Source organism: Lingula anatina, chromosome 3 (genome assembly GCF_051362555.1).
Source record: "Lingula anatina isolate TDL-2025a chromosome 3, LinAna3.0, whole genome shotgun sequence".
Lineage (NCBI taxonomy): Eukaryota > Metazoa > Brachiopoda > Lingulata > Lingulida > Lingulidae > Lingula > Lingula anatina.
In genome coordinates this window covers 9,930,791-9,950,347 of record NC_141769.1, presented here as the reverse complement: position 1 = coordinate 9,950,347, position 19,557 = coordinate 9,930,791, and the positions used below count along the sequence as shown (strand labels likewise).

Here is a 19,557-nt window from a genome sequence, read left to right as displayed (position 1 = left end):
GTTGTAATTTCGACAAACACAAACCAGTTGTTTATGCACACGGCGACATCTTTAACCTTGGGTTTGAAATTACAACACAACACGCACACATTTGTTTGAATAGGACGCACCTGTAGGGCGGGGGAAGCTGATGGATATCTCTTGAATACAACGTAAGAAAACAATTTGATTTAACATATTTTTTCTATGAAATCACTGCACATGTGATATGTGACTTCTTTTAAATTTCTACTTATAAACTCGTATTTTAAAAACACCTTGTGATCTAATTATATCAGTTATTCGGATAACCAGAAAAAATTATAATTAGGAGCAAACGTGGGCCAACATTTCTTTCTAAAATTGATGCTCAACTATTTATTTTATTTAAGAGGAGATAGCAGGGAAGAAGTTTTTAACAACAAGAAAGAAATATGTAAATGTATGTAACCTGGTGTTAAATGAAACACCAGTCATTTCAATAATCTTCGTTCCGTTCCCTTGAATCTGCATTGAGATGTAATCGGAAATGAGTGTCGGTTAGCCGGGGTTTTCTCTGTTCGACTGGATAAACATGCATCCCTGATGTAAATCAATCCCGTAGAGGATGGCCAGTTGGAATTTTACGGAAGGGAAGTCATTCATAACCTCTGCTAACAATTGCCAATAATTGAAACAGCTTGACTGGGTACGTCAGTTGATGGATGAATCATTAAGTTATGTTTCGGCGATAAATATGTTTTCCTCTCGAGGTGAAGGCGCATATCAAAGTTAACAGTCAAAGGCACGACAAGTGGGAATACGCTTTAATATATGAGTCGTAGTGGAATAATGATGGTAAGTGTGACGCTTGCATATACCGATACATGTGTACAAGCTATATATTTACGTTGTATTTTTGTAAGCTTGTGTGCATAAATTGTTTATATATTTTTACAGACTTCTAGCTTACTGTAGTCCCTCTCTCTCTTTCTCTCTCTCTTTCTCTCTCTCTCTCTCTCTCACGCACACACACCTGCTTTAAAATCTGACCTGGCAAAAATAGTCACTAAGTTTTTTATTCTTTTGAGTTCAGATTTGCTTTGGGTCTTTTATTCCATATTATGCACAGGGTATATTCAAATATTGCACTTATCCATATTTATTATTTTTTACCAGAATTAAGATGTTTTTGCATGCACCCCACGCTTCAGGCTGATGTGGAATACCATTACATCAGTATCTTACCATCATAATGGTTTAAATTGTTGATAAGATACAAAATATACATACACAGAATGAAAAAAGGGACATTTATCTTTTTTATGATTTCAGAAGTTTACATGTGGTGTGCTGTTCATCGCCATATCTCTGACCCTTGGAGCCGCCGCCCCGGCAGAGGAGGTAAAAACGGCCAGGGCTTCCCGCAGTGTGTCTTCTCTGGAAGAGTCTCTGCTCCCCCCAAAGGGCATTTGCAAGAGCAAGGAAACCCAAACCCTCTGCGACAACTGCTGCTTCATCGAAGCATACAGAGTGCATTTCAGAACCAGCAGTGAGGGTGCATTTGTGCGAACATTTTCTCATTGCGCGTGCCCGTTTTCTCAGTGCTTCGACTCAACCGCTGAATACGGGGAATGTAGCGCAGAGGCTGATCTGACTGGGTGTCAAGCTTGTTGCTACTCTACAGCATGGGGGCGTTCCACTGGTGTTAACGCCCTCAATAGTTTTGCCCACAATCTGGCTAATTGTCTGTGTAGCGTGTGCAAGGCGTCATTTCCAGAGGAACTTTCACCAGAATCCACTGACATGATCGAAGGAGATTCCCCACCGATGTGAAAACTGTATCAACTGTTGTAAATGTAGCTTGAAACAAGCAATGGTTTTTATCCCTGACAATAAAGCTTTTGACCCGTGGCTTACAATTTTTTGTATTTACTCTATTTATCTCCCCTGCTTGTTTATTACCGCAGGCTGGAGCATCGGAAGTTTGTATTGATAAAACTTGGCGGGTGAGATTTCACAATTTTGTTTTCGTGTGGAAACAAACTATATCCATGTGTATAGGATCAGATGTAAAACTAGAATTTGTCATTAACAGATACGGTCAAGGTTAACTAACACAACACCGGGGATTTTAAATTTTAGAACTATTTTTCCCCGTGCGGTAGTCGCCTATACAGACTGATGCGATGTTCATCGTGGTTCTTTACCAGTTCCTTAAATCTCTATTGATATCTGCTTTCTCATTCTTCCTAGTAGGATATTGGTGAGATTCAGAACCAGCATAATACCGGTGCGATAAGTTCTCCACCGCATGAATCTCATTACTCACTGTGTAGGCCGGTAACCCACGCACCGGAAAAAGAATGTTAATAAACGTAAGCCATGTGTCTTTGAGTTAACAATTTTTGTTTTAGATTTTGGTTCTTTATTTGTCAATCTAATTCCTTCAGAATAAAGAAACAAAGGACTCTGAGGCTTATTTTATCTTTGCAAAAAATGATGCAGTGAATATTTATGTGAAATCAGGCTACAGTTGTCAACATTGATAATTAGAAAAGAGGTCTGCCCCCCCTGCCACAAACGTTTAGGCAAGCTTACGCGCGCGCGCGCGCGCACACACACACACACACACACACACACACACATATAGATATAATTCTGGGAATCGAAAGGAAAGTGAATTAAATGAAAAGAAGAGAATCTGAGCCTTACATCAAATCTCTTTTTGTTTTTAAGCTTCACAAAGTTTGTCGATGTATCTAACACAAGGGTAAAACTAACTTTCATGTTCATGGGAGGGGAGGCTTTCTGTGTATATTTGCTTTCAGTCTCTCAGTTTCAGTGACATCTATTTATAAAAGAACCGCTGTCGACAGCAAATAATGGGCCTTTTAATTAAAGTTTTTACTTAAGTTTTATTTAATTATCAAAGAGCAATCATCTAAATTTATAATAGATTTTGATGCGTTTTTCTGTAGAGCCCCATGTACATGTATGTGCTTACTTTATTTATCAATTCAATTTGTGTTCAACTTAATACTTGTTTATGTAATTACCTCCCTCCCACGCGACTTTGAAAATTCACTTCATTTGTTTATTAGTGTAATTTGTGCTGTATACACTAATATGACGCGATTAAAACATCTTATTCAGATTATCATGATAGTTATCCCTCCTTTCATCACTAGTATTCACTGGCCAGGGAAGTAATGACGTCTATTACAGGAAATGTGGGCTGTAGTAAAAGTCAACGCTCCACGGCCGCAACAAGGAACACGTTTGCTGCATTTTAAGTTCAATATTTAATTTTTCAAAACAATCTGAAATATTACATGTAAAAAGGTTTTAAAATCCATATACAGACACATGCATACGATAAAATACACACGCAGACTAAAGGATAAATGAGGGCAAAATTGCACAATATTACACATCATCATAATAAATACAAATGATACACTATGTAAAAAGACGATTTCTCTTAAATAATTCCTTGACAATAAATTAAATATTTAGAGCATACTGTATAACGTGCTCTCAGCGATATCATCGGTTCTTGTTACTAAGTACACAATAATTCAACCGGAGAATAATAACAATTAATGAAACCGGAGAAAATTTTGTGCAGAATTAATGCAACAACTTCATGGGTCAATAAATTATGTCAAAAACGTATAAAACCATAAGTGTTCGTTCTACAGTGGAGAAAATATATTGCACATAACATCTCCCGGCGCCTCTGTAAAAAAATCTGACTCTCTGAACTGAAGTATTGATTGAATTCTGCCGAAGCCTGCATATATGAGACAGAATATTTTTTTAACTTCCTGTTGTGAGCTTTAGAAAACCAGACTTGAAAAACAAGTATGGACCTCACAAACCCGCTTTCTACTCTGATTTGTAGGCCTATGAAAAATTAAAAAGAAATAATTTAAAAATAAATAAATAAATAAAATAAAAGATAGAGCACTAATTTTTGTCCAGTTTTATATGCCGTTAGACGGACAATTATCAAATAAATAGGTAACGATAAACTTTTGAAAAGCATTTATATCATTATCATTATCATTATTGCAGTATGCTCCATCCTGATAGATTGATGTATATTTTTGATACTTATTTCACTTATAACCTTTTCTTGCTAATTCTATCATAACCTGTGGTAGAAAATTCCGCCCTCATCCCAATATATTATACTGGTTTTTTTTAGGGCAAACAGGTTCTCAGTGCGGCCTCACAGGGTTAGCGGTAACATTTTGGATGTGCCACAGTGCCAGAGGTAAAACAAGTACCCGAATAATTCCTGTAGGGGTTTGGGTGGGATTGGTACAATGTTGCTGAAAGTAAAACTGTACGTAAATATAAACCGAAACATTACCTTTGCGTCAGTGTAGTTTGTAAATATAAAAATAGACTACTACACTGTGAATGTTGTAAACAGTATGTCATGTCGCGACTATTGCGAAATTTCGGTAGATTTTACTTTTACGGTCATCTTTATTACTACCCGTTTCATTTCTAACAACATAAAGCATTTGCGTTAGCTTGGTACGTTGTTATATTTTTGCCAAGTTGTACTGCTAAACCCTTTAAATGTTTGGGCGAAAATAGCAATAAGAACGGGAACACAGCGCCACCTATTCCCAGAAATCCTTTAACTTGAATGTAAATAGTAAAATATCTCCTTTATGTCGTAGATGACAAGTCTCTTCCATATGATTTTCATTTCAGAACATTGAGGTCGGAATGTTTGGTTTTTCATTGGCACCAGGCCCTTGAAAGTCTGCTGAATTCGGCGTCAGGACATTTTGATATGGCCCGGGCAAAGTTGGAGGGTTGCTGAGGTTGGTGGTGTTCTTTGTTTGTAACTGTACGCAGTTGCCGCTGTTCAAATTCCATTTGTTAGACTGATCACTTGGGGGTTTCCCTATAATAATAATAATAATAATAATAATAATAATAATAATAATAATAATAATGTTACTTCTATGTATATTATAAACTGGCAAAAGATTACTATATCGAAACTCTTTCGCAAATTGATTGTTGAGATCGAATTCTAAAGTCCAATAAGAAACATGTAAAAATGTTGAGAGAGAGAAAAAAAGAAAGAAAGAAAGAAAGAGCACACAGAGGATTTCAGTTTGTCAGATTTTCTAAAAATTTAGAATAATATGTGTTGAAAGAGTAGTAGAAGTACGTCAGATAGGCATTAAAAACAAATGTGTTATTTCCATTCTTTTTCAGATTCGGAACTGTTTATAATTGTACAGCCACGGAAAATCAATGAAGCCTTCAAGACCACAGAGAACAGACTCAGTGTCACATTCAATCAATAGAAATTCGTTTAGGAAACCATAGTTTAAGCTCTCCATATTCTACACCCACTGGGATTATAAACACATTAATTTTTTGTTTATATGTAAATGAATTTTAAGCACTAATTGTGAACTGAGAAAGATGTAGACTTGATTGTGATCTAAATCTAATTTGTAATTCAGAAAATAAATCGCAGTGTTTTCTGATAAATGGCAGCTTAAGATGCGATAGAAATTTATCAGATCAATTAAAAAAACTTGACAAATAATATCAACAAAAAAGACCTAAATTTTGAAATTGTGGTAGATGTGCATCTAATAAATGCGTTAACGCAATTTAAAGCGCATCTAACTCAACGCGACTTTCCTTACCTGTGTTGTCAACTGTTTTTGTTTTTCCATCTTTGCTTGAGACAGTGTTTGTATCTTGTTTTTGGGCACTTTGTTGAGACTGCTGCTGTGACTGTTGAGATGGCTGTTGCTGCTGCTTAGCTCGCTCCATTTTTCGGAATTTGGCTCTCCGATTTTGAAACCATACCTGAAGTAATAATGAGAAAAATATCAGTTTTTATCATGCTAGCTGCTATTAGCTTCCGTATTCAGGAATATTAACCAAATGTTTGAAATGCAAGGTAATGCATTTGTCATTTAGATATCAAATTTAAACTCTCGTCTTACTCAGCATCAAACAAATTAACATTAATTACGACACAAATTGTTTATTGTTTACCCAAAAGCATTGTGTTATTTGGCAGACGACGATATTGCGTGAAATCGCATATATATATATATATATATATATATATATATATATATATATATATATATATATATCTTGAATCTTCCCTCTATTACTTTCTCACTCATTCACATCCTGGCATATCATTCTAACCTGAACTCTCGCTTCTGTCAAATCGATCTTCATGGCTATTTCTTCTCGTGTATAAATATCTGGGTAATGTGTCTCGGCGAAGGCCTTCTCCAGTTCTTTGAGTTGAGCGCTAGTGAAAGTAGTCCGTATCCGCCTCTGTTTGCGTTTTTCTGGGTTGAGGGACGTTTCGTGCGAGTGGCCGGGATACATCTTGTACGGAAGGCCTGTGAAAAGAGATGGAGTGAATCCTGGCTCCTTCATACCTATGCCGCAGAAAAAAAGATATAAATTCAATTTAATTTTAGGTTATGGATAGAAGAGCAGCCTGAAATTCAATTTTCTGGACTCGAGCTAAATCTAGTATTTATGATTTGTAACAACTCAAATTATAGTTAGCTGAGGCGTTAGAAACCATGTGCAGTTGGGAAAAGATGTTTTAATATTGAAATGTCAAAAACTGATTGTTATATTAATATTCACGGATATATATATATATATATATATATATATATATATATATATATATATATATATATATATATATATATATATATATATTCAAGAGTAATATTTTTACCAAACAAGTGCTTATCTTAGTTTTTTCTAAAATCACTTCCACTGATAATTGGGGAAACATTTTATTTTAAGATTTCTACATTGTGTACATTTCTAATTCATTTTACAAACAGTTTATAAACAGGTGTTTTTTCATCTAAGTAACTTTTTATTTCAAATATGCCGGCGACCTTAAGATATTGCTATTTAATAGAAAACATTTTAAAATGTAATTTTGTATTAAATCTCTCAAGACAATTCTAACATTAATTTTCCTTTTTTTCCCCTGATTTTGATAAGCAAACATTGATTTTCCTTTTATTTTTTCATGTTTTCAAAGTGAAACCTTTTCAGTCATTGACCTTACCATATCCAGTATAGTTTTCTAATCTTTTCATAATGCCTGTCAGTTAGCAAAGGCCACCGGTTAATTCTTCACTCTCTGACACAAGCAAAGGCCACTGCTTAATTCCTCACTTTCTGACACATATGCAATTCGGCTTTTTCCAATGTACAGTCTTATGGATTATTATTGTCAGTCATATTTGAGGGATGCAGACAGTAATTGAAAAGGGGGGGGGGGGTTGAAAGTGGACATTTTTACCGCGAAACTTACATGTTCACATAACTTAAACAGATCAAATTTTAATTTAGAGAGGTTTTTTTGTGGCCAAAATAGTAGTGCGTTGGATTCCTTGAATACACCCAGCCTACTTGAATATATTTCTATTGCGATAATCTTTGGATAAGGAGGTAGCAGACATGTGGAATGCGTGGTTAAATGCATAGGAGCGAAAATTGGTATCCAAAATAATGCAACGTCTGGGCTTGCTAATTTTTACATGACTTAAGAATGCCGTTCAAACTTCATTTGCAGCAAACCAAACCAAATTTGTAGACGCGAGGAAGCTCATTGTCGGATTAACGGTGACGAATTTAAGCAAAGTAAGCTTAAAAATAGGTGATATGAATGATTACAGCTAAGTTGACACTGAGTGTTGCTATAAAACAGAAAGTATAACCAAAATCCATTTCAGTAGTATTTTGTTTCTTAATAACTCGTTCTCTTTGCCTATATCTTATTTTTGAATTAATAAAATAATGCTCCAGATTTTTTCATGAAATTATGAAAGCCATTCCAACAGAGTCTATTCATAATTAGTACTTGTCAATAACTGTGTTCAGAAAAATAAATAGATGTACATGTGCTAATAATTTCTGAGATAAAAAAATCCGTTAGTTTAGTGCCGTACAGGACAATCCTTACAAACTGCTACGGTTAATACTGTGCAGAACTATGTCAAATTCAAGTGCAATGATTCATAATAGTAAATGTCTTCTTTGTCTGTGGCAGATTAAACTGACCCGTCGACTATACCATTCCTTTCTTTTTCTCCTAACCCAGTCCCTTACTGCAGTTTACTTACACTTATTTCATCATCCAAATTGATGTACTAATAAGAACCATTCATAGTTATCCATCATTCATTTTGAATTAAGATGTTTTATCAAATTAACCGAAAGCTTTATTCCGTTTTGAAAACACTTGTATACTTTTTTTTCAATCTAAACTCAAGGAAAATTATTGCTGAAACCTCGAGACGGTGGGGCAGCTTTCAATTCATATTATTTTTGAAAACTGTTTGCAAAATTTGTGATATGAAACCTTATCTACTTGATATGCTGAATTGGATTTTTTCACAAGAACTGCCTCCAGCCATCAGCTGTTCTATTTTTTCATGATATGCAGATAACCCAAAATAAAGTCAAAATAAAGTCTAATTTCCAAACGTTCGACATTTGTATATGCTTTTTCATGCTGGTGTTGTCCCCATAAAGTTAATGTGTTAATGCAAATATCATGGGACAAGTAATTTTACTATGTAGTTGGGACAAAAAAAGTGAAGTAAATAAAAGGCAAAGTTGTTAATATTTAAGTTTACACAGCGAAAAAGAATCTAGAGAATATACTAATGGAATTTAGAACAAATTTCGACATGCGAATGTTCCTTGGCAACAGAACCTTAGAATGTGGGCAGAAAACCATTAAAAACTGATTCGCCGGTTTTGCTACTGCATAACGTAGCATATCAACTGTATGAACAGTATATTGAGAGTGATTAGAATTTCCCATTACAGATAAAAAGAATCGCTCTTGCAACAGTTTTCAGACAAACCTTATAAAATCTAATTTTAAAAATCATATATTTTCTCTTCATCATGTATTTCAAAATTTTCCTTTCTGTTTTAAATTTTTTATTTTTTCATTTTACGGCATTTTAATTATTTTGTTATCTCCTTTATATATTTCAAAGAGATGCAAGTGTGCCTTTTCAAATATTTTATTCGAAATGTATCTTTGTTTTCTCTCATTTATCTATTGAAGGCTATGGATAGTACATGTAAAGGCATATAAGAAGTTTTATATTCTATTTATTTCTCTTTTATTGTATCCAGTGCAGGTGTATTCTTTTTTATTCACTGTTCCGTATATCTAAGTTTTTTATATTCTTCCGATATACAGTGTTTTTCATTGTATTTTTGCATTCCTTTCATAATTTAAAGTATACCCTGTAGTATCCGGTCTGCAGTTTAGGTCATTTTCTTCTTATCTTATATAGTATATTAACACTATTTTGAATTTCTATACGTACATGTACGTATGACCAGGTAACAAAACTGAATTGTTCTTTACTATTCCAATTTGTCATTTTCATTTTGACACTCTTTTGTATTTTTTTACTAATTTGCCAACAAATTTGTGTTTCTTTATTTCCTTTGTCAATTTAACATTGTTTCTGTCTTTTCATATATTAAATCTGATGACAAAGGTGCCGTATATGCCGTGTATTTTGGTAATACTATCTCCCTCACAGCTGCTGGGTGGTGCTGTCCTCGCTTCGTGTTGTGTTGTGTCTCTTTGACATAATATCCCCAACACAGTGAGCGACTGCGACCCCCGTTGTTACGTCAATGTTTGCATTCATCGGACCTATCTGGTTAAGTTTGAACAAGGAGTTCCAACAACTCCTTGGTTTGAAATATAATGTCAGAATTTTATTACCTATACAGATGTGGTTTACTGACTTGTAAACATCTTTTTTTTTTCATGCATCATTTCGAGATAATTTTAAAGCATTCCTTTTTCATTGCGAGGATAGCCTTTGCTAATTAATCGCTTTTCTATTGTTTTATAAAAAGCGAAACTCAGATAGGAAAAGAAGTAAATATATCAGCAAGTAAAAAAATTAAAGTAGTGGTTTGATTAATACTACCTATACTAACGGGGAACGGACATACATGTACGGAATCAAGTACATTATTTTTAATCTTTCCATTAAATTCAAAAAGGCACAGTCTCGTTCCGTTTATTTTGACCAAGGGGTCTTATTAGCGAGCAGTTGGCTCAAATTATGCGAAACATTCGCCATAAAGAGATCGTATGTTTAATGAACTTTTCAATGAAGTGGTAGGCAGTATATGAAAGCTCTCCCGGTCTATTAATTTCTCATTAAGCATGCTAGGTGAACGATAGGGGACTGAACTGATATTTAACCCCCTACGTGCTTTTGTGCTCAAGAAATAGAGTGAAGGATCGTTGACGCAGGGTTATCGATCAAAATGCACCTGTCTACTTCAGACGGTTAGCGCTCAGTACAGAGAGTCTATATTTTCATAGGACAAGAGTGATATCTGCAAACATACACTGAATCACAGTTTTGTTGAAGTGACTGTGTCGTGAAGTACGGCAAAATTGGTTAAAGAAATTCTTATTTTAGTTACATGTAGGCCTAACATGGAATGATTTCTTTCTTTTGTGAATTTATTTGCCCTCGGTTTTTAATTATGGTTCACGTTGTCCCATTTTGTGATTCAGATCCAGAGAAAAATACGTGGTTATTTCAAATTGCTTTGCTATGTCTGAAAGAAGAAAACACTGCTGAGTCCTTTGCTGAACAAAAAAAATCTGCTTGGTAATCAAGACATTTAATATATTCAAAGGATACCACCCCTTGGCCTTGCAGATAGTATATAAAAGCAGCTGATAACAGATGCAGGTGCCGTTTTTTAATGTGAAGTTGAAATTTTGTTGTCTCTTAAGAATAACAAAATATTTATCATATGAAAGACTAAAAAGCAAAACTAAAGCAAAACGATTTCACTGAAAGCAAAGACGAGTGAGTAGGAACAATTATATCAGCAAAAAAATAAAAATTTAAGTGATACAGACATCTGTGAATAATTCCCTTTTCTGACATAAGATATATGCATTAACTAAAACATTCACAAATATATGTTAATGAACATTCGACGCTAACACAGTTTCAAGGCGAACACGAAACCTTACATAAATTCAGCGACAAGAAAAAATAATGATATGATAGAATAATAAGTTTAAGCACAGACCTCTAAAAATTAGCTAAAGAAAAGAGAGTAAGTGTCGCGGAATCATATAGTTTTTTAAATGAAAGGGACCGTTAGTAAATTTTGTCCCGTATTTCTTACTGAGCTCTGTATCACATTTCATACAAGGTTAAATTTCTTTAGGTTTTGTGTGCCAATTTAGTCCCGCTAACGACCTTGTAATTTTATCACTGATGTTCTTTATCTGACAATGAAAACTTTTTCATCTGATACACTACAATTCATTTCATATATATTAGCGGTGCATTAGTCGGTCTCTATGGGCCATCTGCAAGAGATCATCGAATATCAGCTACATTAAGGAAAGAAATAATTGATTTTTTTTTTTTTTTTTTTTTTTGTTACGTAGATAAGACACTGATACAATCGGATAAGTTAATGTGCTGTTTAAAATTCGAGTATGCATTAAATGGAAATGATATTTCTTCTTAAGAGAAGAGGAAAAAGTAACAGAAATATCTGCTCCTCTCAGAGAGCATTTCTACCATCAAAATGTCCAAGTTGTTTGTTTTATGGTTAAAGGTCGCGCGTTCGTGACTGACAGGCGGCGCGTGCCACAAAAACCTAATCCCCCTTAAGTAGATGTCACCAAACCACGAGCTCCGAGTTGGGCAAACACTGCCATATTTGTAGCCTGGAGGGAGAGGACTCGACAAGTACACTCGTTACTGGCCTACTTCACTGTCTGCTGCCTATAACACCACCCCGACGGCTACAATACAGGGACAATACTCATCAAGAGGGGTAAAATTCATTGAAATGTCTTAACTAAAAATCGCTTAAATGCCTCACTGCATTCGAGACCCGGACACTAACCTCCTAACAGGTGGGGCAACGCCATAGAGCCGAGATTAATCCCGACAATAATCATTTAATACCTGGGTCCCGGTGTAATTAACACCACTTCTGAATGCGACCAAGCATAATGAGGCTGAAATGCCCAGATGGTTGTAACTTTGCGCATCCCTCCAATTACACGACATAAATATCGCAGGCTTTTTGTTCCGCAAATGGCCGTTTTCAAGACAATTGCTTCGCAATCTGGTGTCTTTGCTGGGACTTTGAAGAGACTCGGCTCAACCTTAAGCACGCGGGCCTTGTTTAATCTTGTTGATATCAAGAATAATCATTCAGATTAATTCAACGAGAAGCGAATACTAAGCAGAGCGCGTTTGAAGTGGTGAATTTAATTTCTTTATCGCAAGTCGATTCTCATTTTCAAGTCGGCAGACTAACTCATCAGCAAGCACTTCACTGTGGAGGTCCTGCTGGCTGAGATCTGTCTGTATTTTGTTCTGGTTTTAGTAAAGATTTTTATATGTGACCTGGCTATTATAAAGAATTTTAAAAATCGCGAACCGAATATTCTTATGTACTTTAAAAGCTTGTCAAAGAGGCTAAAAATTTTCCCGAGCCACATGTACGATTACTTTGTCATAATAAATAATATTTGAATTGAGTGCGTCAATATTAGATAAGAAAAGTGATTACGTGTAAATGATATTATTTGTTCATATTATGATACATATCATCTAAAATTATGATTAATTTTTAAAACCGACGATTTTTTACAAAATATCTGAATGATATGTAGGTTCATAGATAAGTATTTTGTCTTCATAAAATCGTAAACCACAAGGAAACAGGAAATGATATTTGTAAAAATGATTGAATAGTATTAATCATCCTGTAGCAGTAAATGAGAAATATAAGTTGGATCGTTCTTAATTAATCAGTAAATTGAAGTATTTGATCAATTTGTATTATTTATCAAAAATGCTTTTCGCTTTTTTTTTTTTTTACCTAATTTCGTCATGTAAAGAACACGTCTCCATATATCATTTCCATCGCACGGGACAAGTAAACATAGGTATATATTCTTATTTATCACAATATTGATTACAATAAAACATTTATAATAAATAATAATGATATATGACGAATCTGAAATAACGAGTGACAAGTATAAATTCTGTTCGAACAAAAATGTTCCACACTTTTTGTATTTTTGTTCAATAATTGCCAGCTAATGATCAGTTGCCATCCTCGCCTTTTGGCGCTTCCACAAGAAAAATACCAGTCTAAAGACAAAATTTAAAACCCCGGTGACATTCGCTACAGTCATAATGCAGGTACTCAGTAATTATTACCCCCTTTTTTCATTTTATGATATTTGTTAATTAAGAGACTGCCCATTTTTTTAGAACCGATAATGATTTTCTGCCCCATAAGTTGTCTTTATGGGCAACAGAGTGATTAATCACATGAAATGTCGAACATCGATGTTGATATCTCTGATATATATCTACCCCATTTATCTTGCCGGTTTGACCACCTGTCGATTCGGAAAGTCTTGAATCTGTAGGCAGGGGCTGACGTTACATTTTACGATAAAACTCATCAAAGGACGACACTGCTTTCCTTCAAGAAACAAATGCTACTGAAATTTCACTCGAGGAGCATGGCAGATTTTTATAATGTACTATTCGATTTACAATATTTAACGGAATAATAATCCATATGAAAAATTACTTATTATATTGTGTGCAGAGTAACCCTACAGTTTAGACAAATTGTGGATAAAAATGATATTTCCGCATGCAAGTTATTTATTTATTTATTTATTTATTTATTTATTTATTTATTTATTTGTGGAAATGAGAAAATGGATATCTGTTATATGGATTGTATATCTCATAAAATTTACTTTGAATTTGAAGCATGAAAATTGTTTACAATAATCAGCTCAGATTGGCTATTTGATTCATTGGCTATTTGAATATTCGAATATTATCATTTTGAATTTGAATCTAATTGTAGGTACGATTTTCTTTTTGCGATTGTCTCACTATGAAAATTTTTGTGAGTAATTGATTTTATGTTTCATCAGTAAAGCTAGTGGTTCATGACTACATGTATATCACACTGTCGTACTTTCCCACGATCACCAGTAAATGAAAATAAAATTTCTCAATTTTATATGCTGCCCATTTCAGAAATAATAAGAATTTATATAAGTGAAATCAAACAAAGATTTTGTAATGTATTAAAATACATTAAGCTTTAATTTACTGAACACTACTAACCTATATAACATAAAGCTACTTTTTTAATGTTATGAAATAACCAACCAGTTCCGTTTTTTTTTTTTTTTTTTTTTTTTTTTTTTTTTTTTTTTTTTTACTTTTTTATCAAATTAATACAATTCTGTCAAAATCCGATAAAAACAAAAAATGAAAAAATCAAGATAGAAATAAATAACATCGGTTAGATGCCTTAAATCAGTTCGCAGATTTGTTGGATCTATTTCACCGTTATCATATTGTTCCCCTATCAGAAGGCAATCACATTCAATAATTATTCAATCCATCACAAAAGAATACATCCCGCTCTATCCAAGCCAACTAATATTATCATATGCAGTCACACCGAATAAAACTCAAACGAAAAACGACAGAACCAAAGAGGCAGAATCTATGGGAAATTGAATAAACGCTTCGCAAATTCTTTTATTCTTATGATATTCGTATGAAATTAAGTAAAGTCGTGACTAGAACAAATATCAGGGTAGCTAACTGAATTTTGGTGTGTCTACATACTGCTAAACGCGGGAGCTTTCTGATTCAATTGACGGACTGCGCGATATTCCCTTTACCATGTTAAGAATGCTCATCAATGTTAAGTTCGATTTCACCCAAGTAAATCATATTAGGCTAAAACAATAAAGCAACAAACCGATAAATTTACCGCCCATGAGCTAGAATTTATTCTGAGAGAAAACGACATTAAAGCGCCTTTGATTTCATTCCCACAAAATTTCAACAGTTTTTATCAAGTTTGGACACTTCGATAAATATAGACCAGTTTCAGCTCAGTTGAAAAATTATGCAAAGGCCTGCCCAAACGTTGGGTAATCAAATTCCAACTCATAATGGCTTTTACGTAGTCAGGATTAACCGAGTTAACAAATGCTAAAACAATTTCCCCCGACCAAATCTTATTTTACCCGTAAATTTACTGATTTATGGCTTTAAATGGTCGGAAAACTGAGTTTGCTTACCAGGAGAGAAAACATTTGGACTAGGGTGTTCTCTGGGTCTAGGAGGCATCATACCACAGCTACCGGGACCGCTGATCATCGTCGTCGGCGTACTGGAGAACGGACTCCTCACCGGGTTGTATCGGTAGGCTTGGGACACCTGTCCCGCACACGCGCCCAGGTCCCCGTACGGCGACGCAGACAGGTTGCAATTTGCCAGGGAAGGTTCCATTCCGGGGATCGAACAACTTGTGTCAAAACCCGTCTGGTTGAGATAAGGGTAATCCATGCCTGAATGATACAGCTTGAAGCCGTAGTGTATACCTGTTTAGTATCTAAGAGGATGAGTCTCTACCACGACCACCACGCCCGCGGTAGCCAAGTCGCTCTTTATAAATACTCTGATATATGAGAAGAGAAGCGGTGGGGATTTTACCAAACGTTATGGACGCAGAAGCTGGAGCGTCTCCTTACTACCGCATATGCGCAAAACGAACGAGTGGAATCACAACGCCATAGAGTCTTGCTTTTCTTTAACTTCTCAACTTTTCGGAATTGTTGCGATTGGTAATAATTTCCCCGATAATTATTCATGAGGCACTTAATTGTATTATCTGCACACAATAGCGCAGTTTTGGCACGTTTGAAAAATCGCCATTTTTCCACATCGCCCGAAGCTCGATCAGGATTAATTAATCAAATGGCGCGTCCTGGGGATTGGTTATCCCCCGATTCCAACGTTTTGTCTGAGCTCGCGGGTTACTGAGTAATTACAGATCATGGCAAATTGAATTTGCGAACCGGGAACGATTGGCAACCGTTGCTCATCTGTGCTAGCTACATCGATTGGAGAGTGCAACGTTTTAACTGAACAGCAATGCGCAAATTAAAGCGTCATCATGTGACAAAAGAACACTTAGCTGGAATTGAATGTATCCCCCAGAGGACTTGTACGACTGATCGCCACTGCTTGATGGGGATCAGTTTTGGTAAATTTCTCTACATCAAAACTGTAATTACGGATGTGTTACAAGTCTAGAGATAGCGGGGATATATAAGTAAATCCCTGTACATCAGCTATTGATCTATGACAATCCTGGTCAAATTCTCTTACGGGATGCCTTTTAAGAACTCTCGGCTGTTGCGATCATCATTTTCGAAAGGGGGGATGGGGGTTGGAAGTCTCCTCAGAGGGGAGGAGGAACAAATATTGTTTTGATTTAAGTCAAGTGACAAACTCTTTTGGAGTCCTAACGCAGTGGGTGCCACTGGGGGCGCAAACAGTGTAAGCAGTGTTACACCTGGAATGATAAAAAGGGAAAAAAAACGAAGAATAGGGGAGCAGCTTTCAATATTTCATCATCAGTAATGCAGTTGTGTTGTTAGTGTTATTATTTTTTCTGGAAATTGGAAAGTAATTGGAATAACAAAACCACAATGATTACACTTAAAAATAAATAATATGCATTCCCTGTTTCATTTAACAGAGATATCGGATAAGATGAAGAAGACGTGGGTAAATTCTAATCGTTGCGTCAAGAGAAATAAACGCCCAGCACAAACGTGGCACCTTCCTTCATTCTTTTTTCATTTGAGAAATTCCACCAAAAGTATACATCGGATACATTAGCTAAAAAAAAGTTAATCAGGAAAAGGTCTGATCCCTGCGAGGATTAGCCTGCCTTTTATTCATCATCTCTATTAGATTAGCATCGACATCTTCCTCCGTACAGATATGGCTGTGTTTACTGTGCACGCATGAGGATGCATGGGCAAATGCAGAATGGTTCGACCATAAGCGAGAAATAGATATATGAAATATACAGCAGGGCTGCCATTAGAGTATGTTACATCTGGATGAAATTACTGGAGCCACTTTTATGTGTTTTCACCCCTTTTTGATGATTATGGATCTCCGAACGGTTTTATGTCGTAGTTATAACGACGCTGTTACTGTCAATAAAAGATCTATCATTTGTTCCAGAGCTTGGTCCATGCCGACTGATAAAACCCCTTGACGTAAATAAATCATTTATGTTGAAAAGAGGAAAGAAGTGCATGAAACACGCATACATATATACATTTATAAATATATACGTATGATACGATATAATGTGATATGATTAATGTAGAACTCGTTTTCTGCTAATAAAAATGTATATAGAATTTTAATCATTCTTTTCTCAACATACATACATTTATATTTGGACACGTGTTTAATCAAGACATGAATCCCCAGTAATAGCTAAGAAAACACACTTCCACTAATAAAAAACAATAATCATTATTTCAAACGCACGAGGTCCCCATTATTGTAAGAGCGATTTGTGTCAGAAAGTACGCTATTCAACGAATATGGAGTACTCTAGTCGAAGACATTTGTTCAGACTGATAAATTAAGGGAAGACAAACCCGACACACGCTACTGCATGCGCTGCGCCACGTGGCACGTGCGTTTAAACTGGCCGTAAATAATTATTGTATTAAGAGACGCAATGGACTAATAAAGAATCAAGTATCAGAAAACGAGTGGGCCTCGCGCTGCGCACGCGTCATGGTTGTAATTGTAGCGATTATGACTGCGATTGAACATTTTGATGAACATTAGTTAAGACATCTACGCTGGAGGAATCAAGTAAAAAGATATTTGAATTCTCTTTAATTTGTACAATTCGTAGTTGGTCAAGCGTAAGCCAATACTAACACGCGTTAGGCCACTCAATTGTGCGAAGGAAATATAATTAGCAATATATGTGGGTCATACAAAATGATTCTAGCATTATTACTGTCATATCCATTTAAAGTTTTAGCGTTCAAGACGTGCCCTGCGTGCGTTTACGACTTTTTGGATAGTTATCTAATCTGGCAAAGTCACGTTAATTGTAGTGTACGCGCCTTCGTGGCGGGATTAAAATATCCTTAAGGGTTGCTTCTCAGGAAAATCGCTTGGCTGTTCTCTGGGAAAAGTTTTCTTTTACAATCAAATTATTCTCCGAGCGTCATTAATGTTTTCTTCATCGAGAAATAATTCTATGTTATCTGATAATGATTTGTTGGATATAGTTACAAACTCTTTTTAAATTGTTTGTTATGTAATTCAGTTAAATAAACCGTGTGATAAATAAATACTCTAATGAAAGAGATAGGGGATTTACATTCAATCAGAATAATATGAATGTAATCGATGGGATTAAACCTTCATTTGTACATGAAATAAAAAAAAAAGAAATTAAACGTGGATTATAATCTGATTGGAAAATTGTTTGCAGATACGAGTACTTTTAAATATCCGTATCAATATTAAATCAATCGACGTTTACACTTTTTTGTAACCTCATTCATTTGTTGTATAGTATTGTTAAACAATTAAATTTCTGAAGCGTAGATCTGGCACACAAAATATCAATCGAACCGTGGTAGGTTCAATTCATTTAAATATTGAATAAATGATTGTCTCCATAAATGTATCTCCTCAAACAACCTTTTAATGTTCTCTACCAAAAATTAATTCTCAAATTTAATTTGTACTAGAATAGGATAAAGTACAGGAAAAACGTCAGTCTATGATATGTGACAGCAATAAAATTCCAATCACGCTAACTAGATTGAGGAAACAGATAAAGCTTTTCAAGTCGTTAACACGTCACTTAACCAAACTCAACAGATCGGTAGGTCGCACGTCTTGGAGTTAAATACGTATTTTGATTTAAAATTGAATCGGGAAGGTAACTACTGGGCAAAAGCTTGTTACTTTTCAAATAAAAAGGTGCGAACCCGTGTGTAATAGTGCCCAACAATTGAGTTAAGTCAAAGTAAGATTTATGGGGCACCGCGTGTTTTCTCTTTAGTCCAGATGTTCTTTACAAAGCGACCCTGAAACCGAACTCCACCAGTGTTGATTACTAAACAGTATCGTTTTCTTCAATCCCTTGGGGAGATTCTACGGTGTTTTTCATCGTATTTTTTGTCCAGGGATACATCAGAGATGGGAGAAAACGACTCTGATCACGAAATTGAATTTTCATCTGCCTCATCTTTATTAATTAAGAGTAAATGTTGTTTTTAAAATCTTATCAAACTCTTTTTTAAAAATTCATTTGCTTTCATTGTTTACCTTAAAGTTATACATATTGTTTGTTAGCAGTAATACACAACACCATTTCATTAATAAAAAACGCTGCAGCCATGGAAGAGTTTCCAATGCAAAATAATAAAATTATATTGTACATTTTTGGTTAAATCTGAATTTTTGGTTAAATATAGAAAGCAATGTACTTGACGAAAAAATGTTAAGGTTATTTATATACTGCAAAATTTAATTTTATAATTTGTTTTCATGAACATTATTTCCATGCTTTGGAGATTTTTTTTATGATTTTGTGTACATT

The 19,557-nt window shown here is 35.0% G+C and overlaps 2 protein-coding genes and 1 long non-coding RNA gene across 4 annotated transcripts; 2 read left to right on the top strand and 1 right to left on the bottom strand.

Moving 5' to 3' along the window:
• The first annotated feature begins 64 nt into the window (after window positions 1-64).
• Window positions 65-5,615, top strand: LOC106157507 (uncharacterized). 2 transcript variants are annotated; one of them, XR_015333559.1, is made up of 4 exons: window positions 65-152; window positions 4,172-4,240; window positions 4,693-4,805; window positions 5,209-5,615. It is a non-coding gene; the product is annotated as an uncharacterized LOC106157507 (long non-coding RNA). The 2 variants fall into 2 exon arrangements; XR_015333560.1 differs by having other exon boundaries at window positions 4,172-4,312.
• Window positions 586-2,434, top strand: LOC106173533 (uncharacterized). The gene is made up of 2 exons (XM_013554691.2): window positions 586-816; window positions 1,294-2,434. Exons 1-2 carry the CDS (start codon window positions 793-795, stop codon window positions 1,792-1,794), a joined length of 525 nt encoding a protein of 174 aa, XP_013410145.1. The 5' UTR covers window positions 586-792; the 3' UTR covers window positions 1,795-2,434.
• Window positions 4,306-15,817, bottom strand: LOC106173540 (paired mesoderm homeobox protein 2B-like). Its single transcript, XM_087009472.1, has 4 exons — window positions 15,191-15,817; window positions 6,172-6,413; window positions 5,652-5,817; window positions 4,306-4,888 (listed from the first exon to the last, which is right to left on the bottom strand). The coding sequence occupies exons 1-4, from the start codon at window positions 15,456-15,458 to the stop codon at window positions 4,689-4,691; spliced, it is 876 nt and encodes a 291-aa protein (XP_086865598.1). The 5' UTR covers window positions 15,459-15,817; the 3' UTR covers window positions 4,306-4,688.
• Window positions 15,818-19,557: the final 3,740 nt, after the last annotated feature.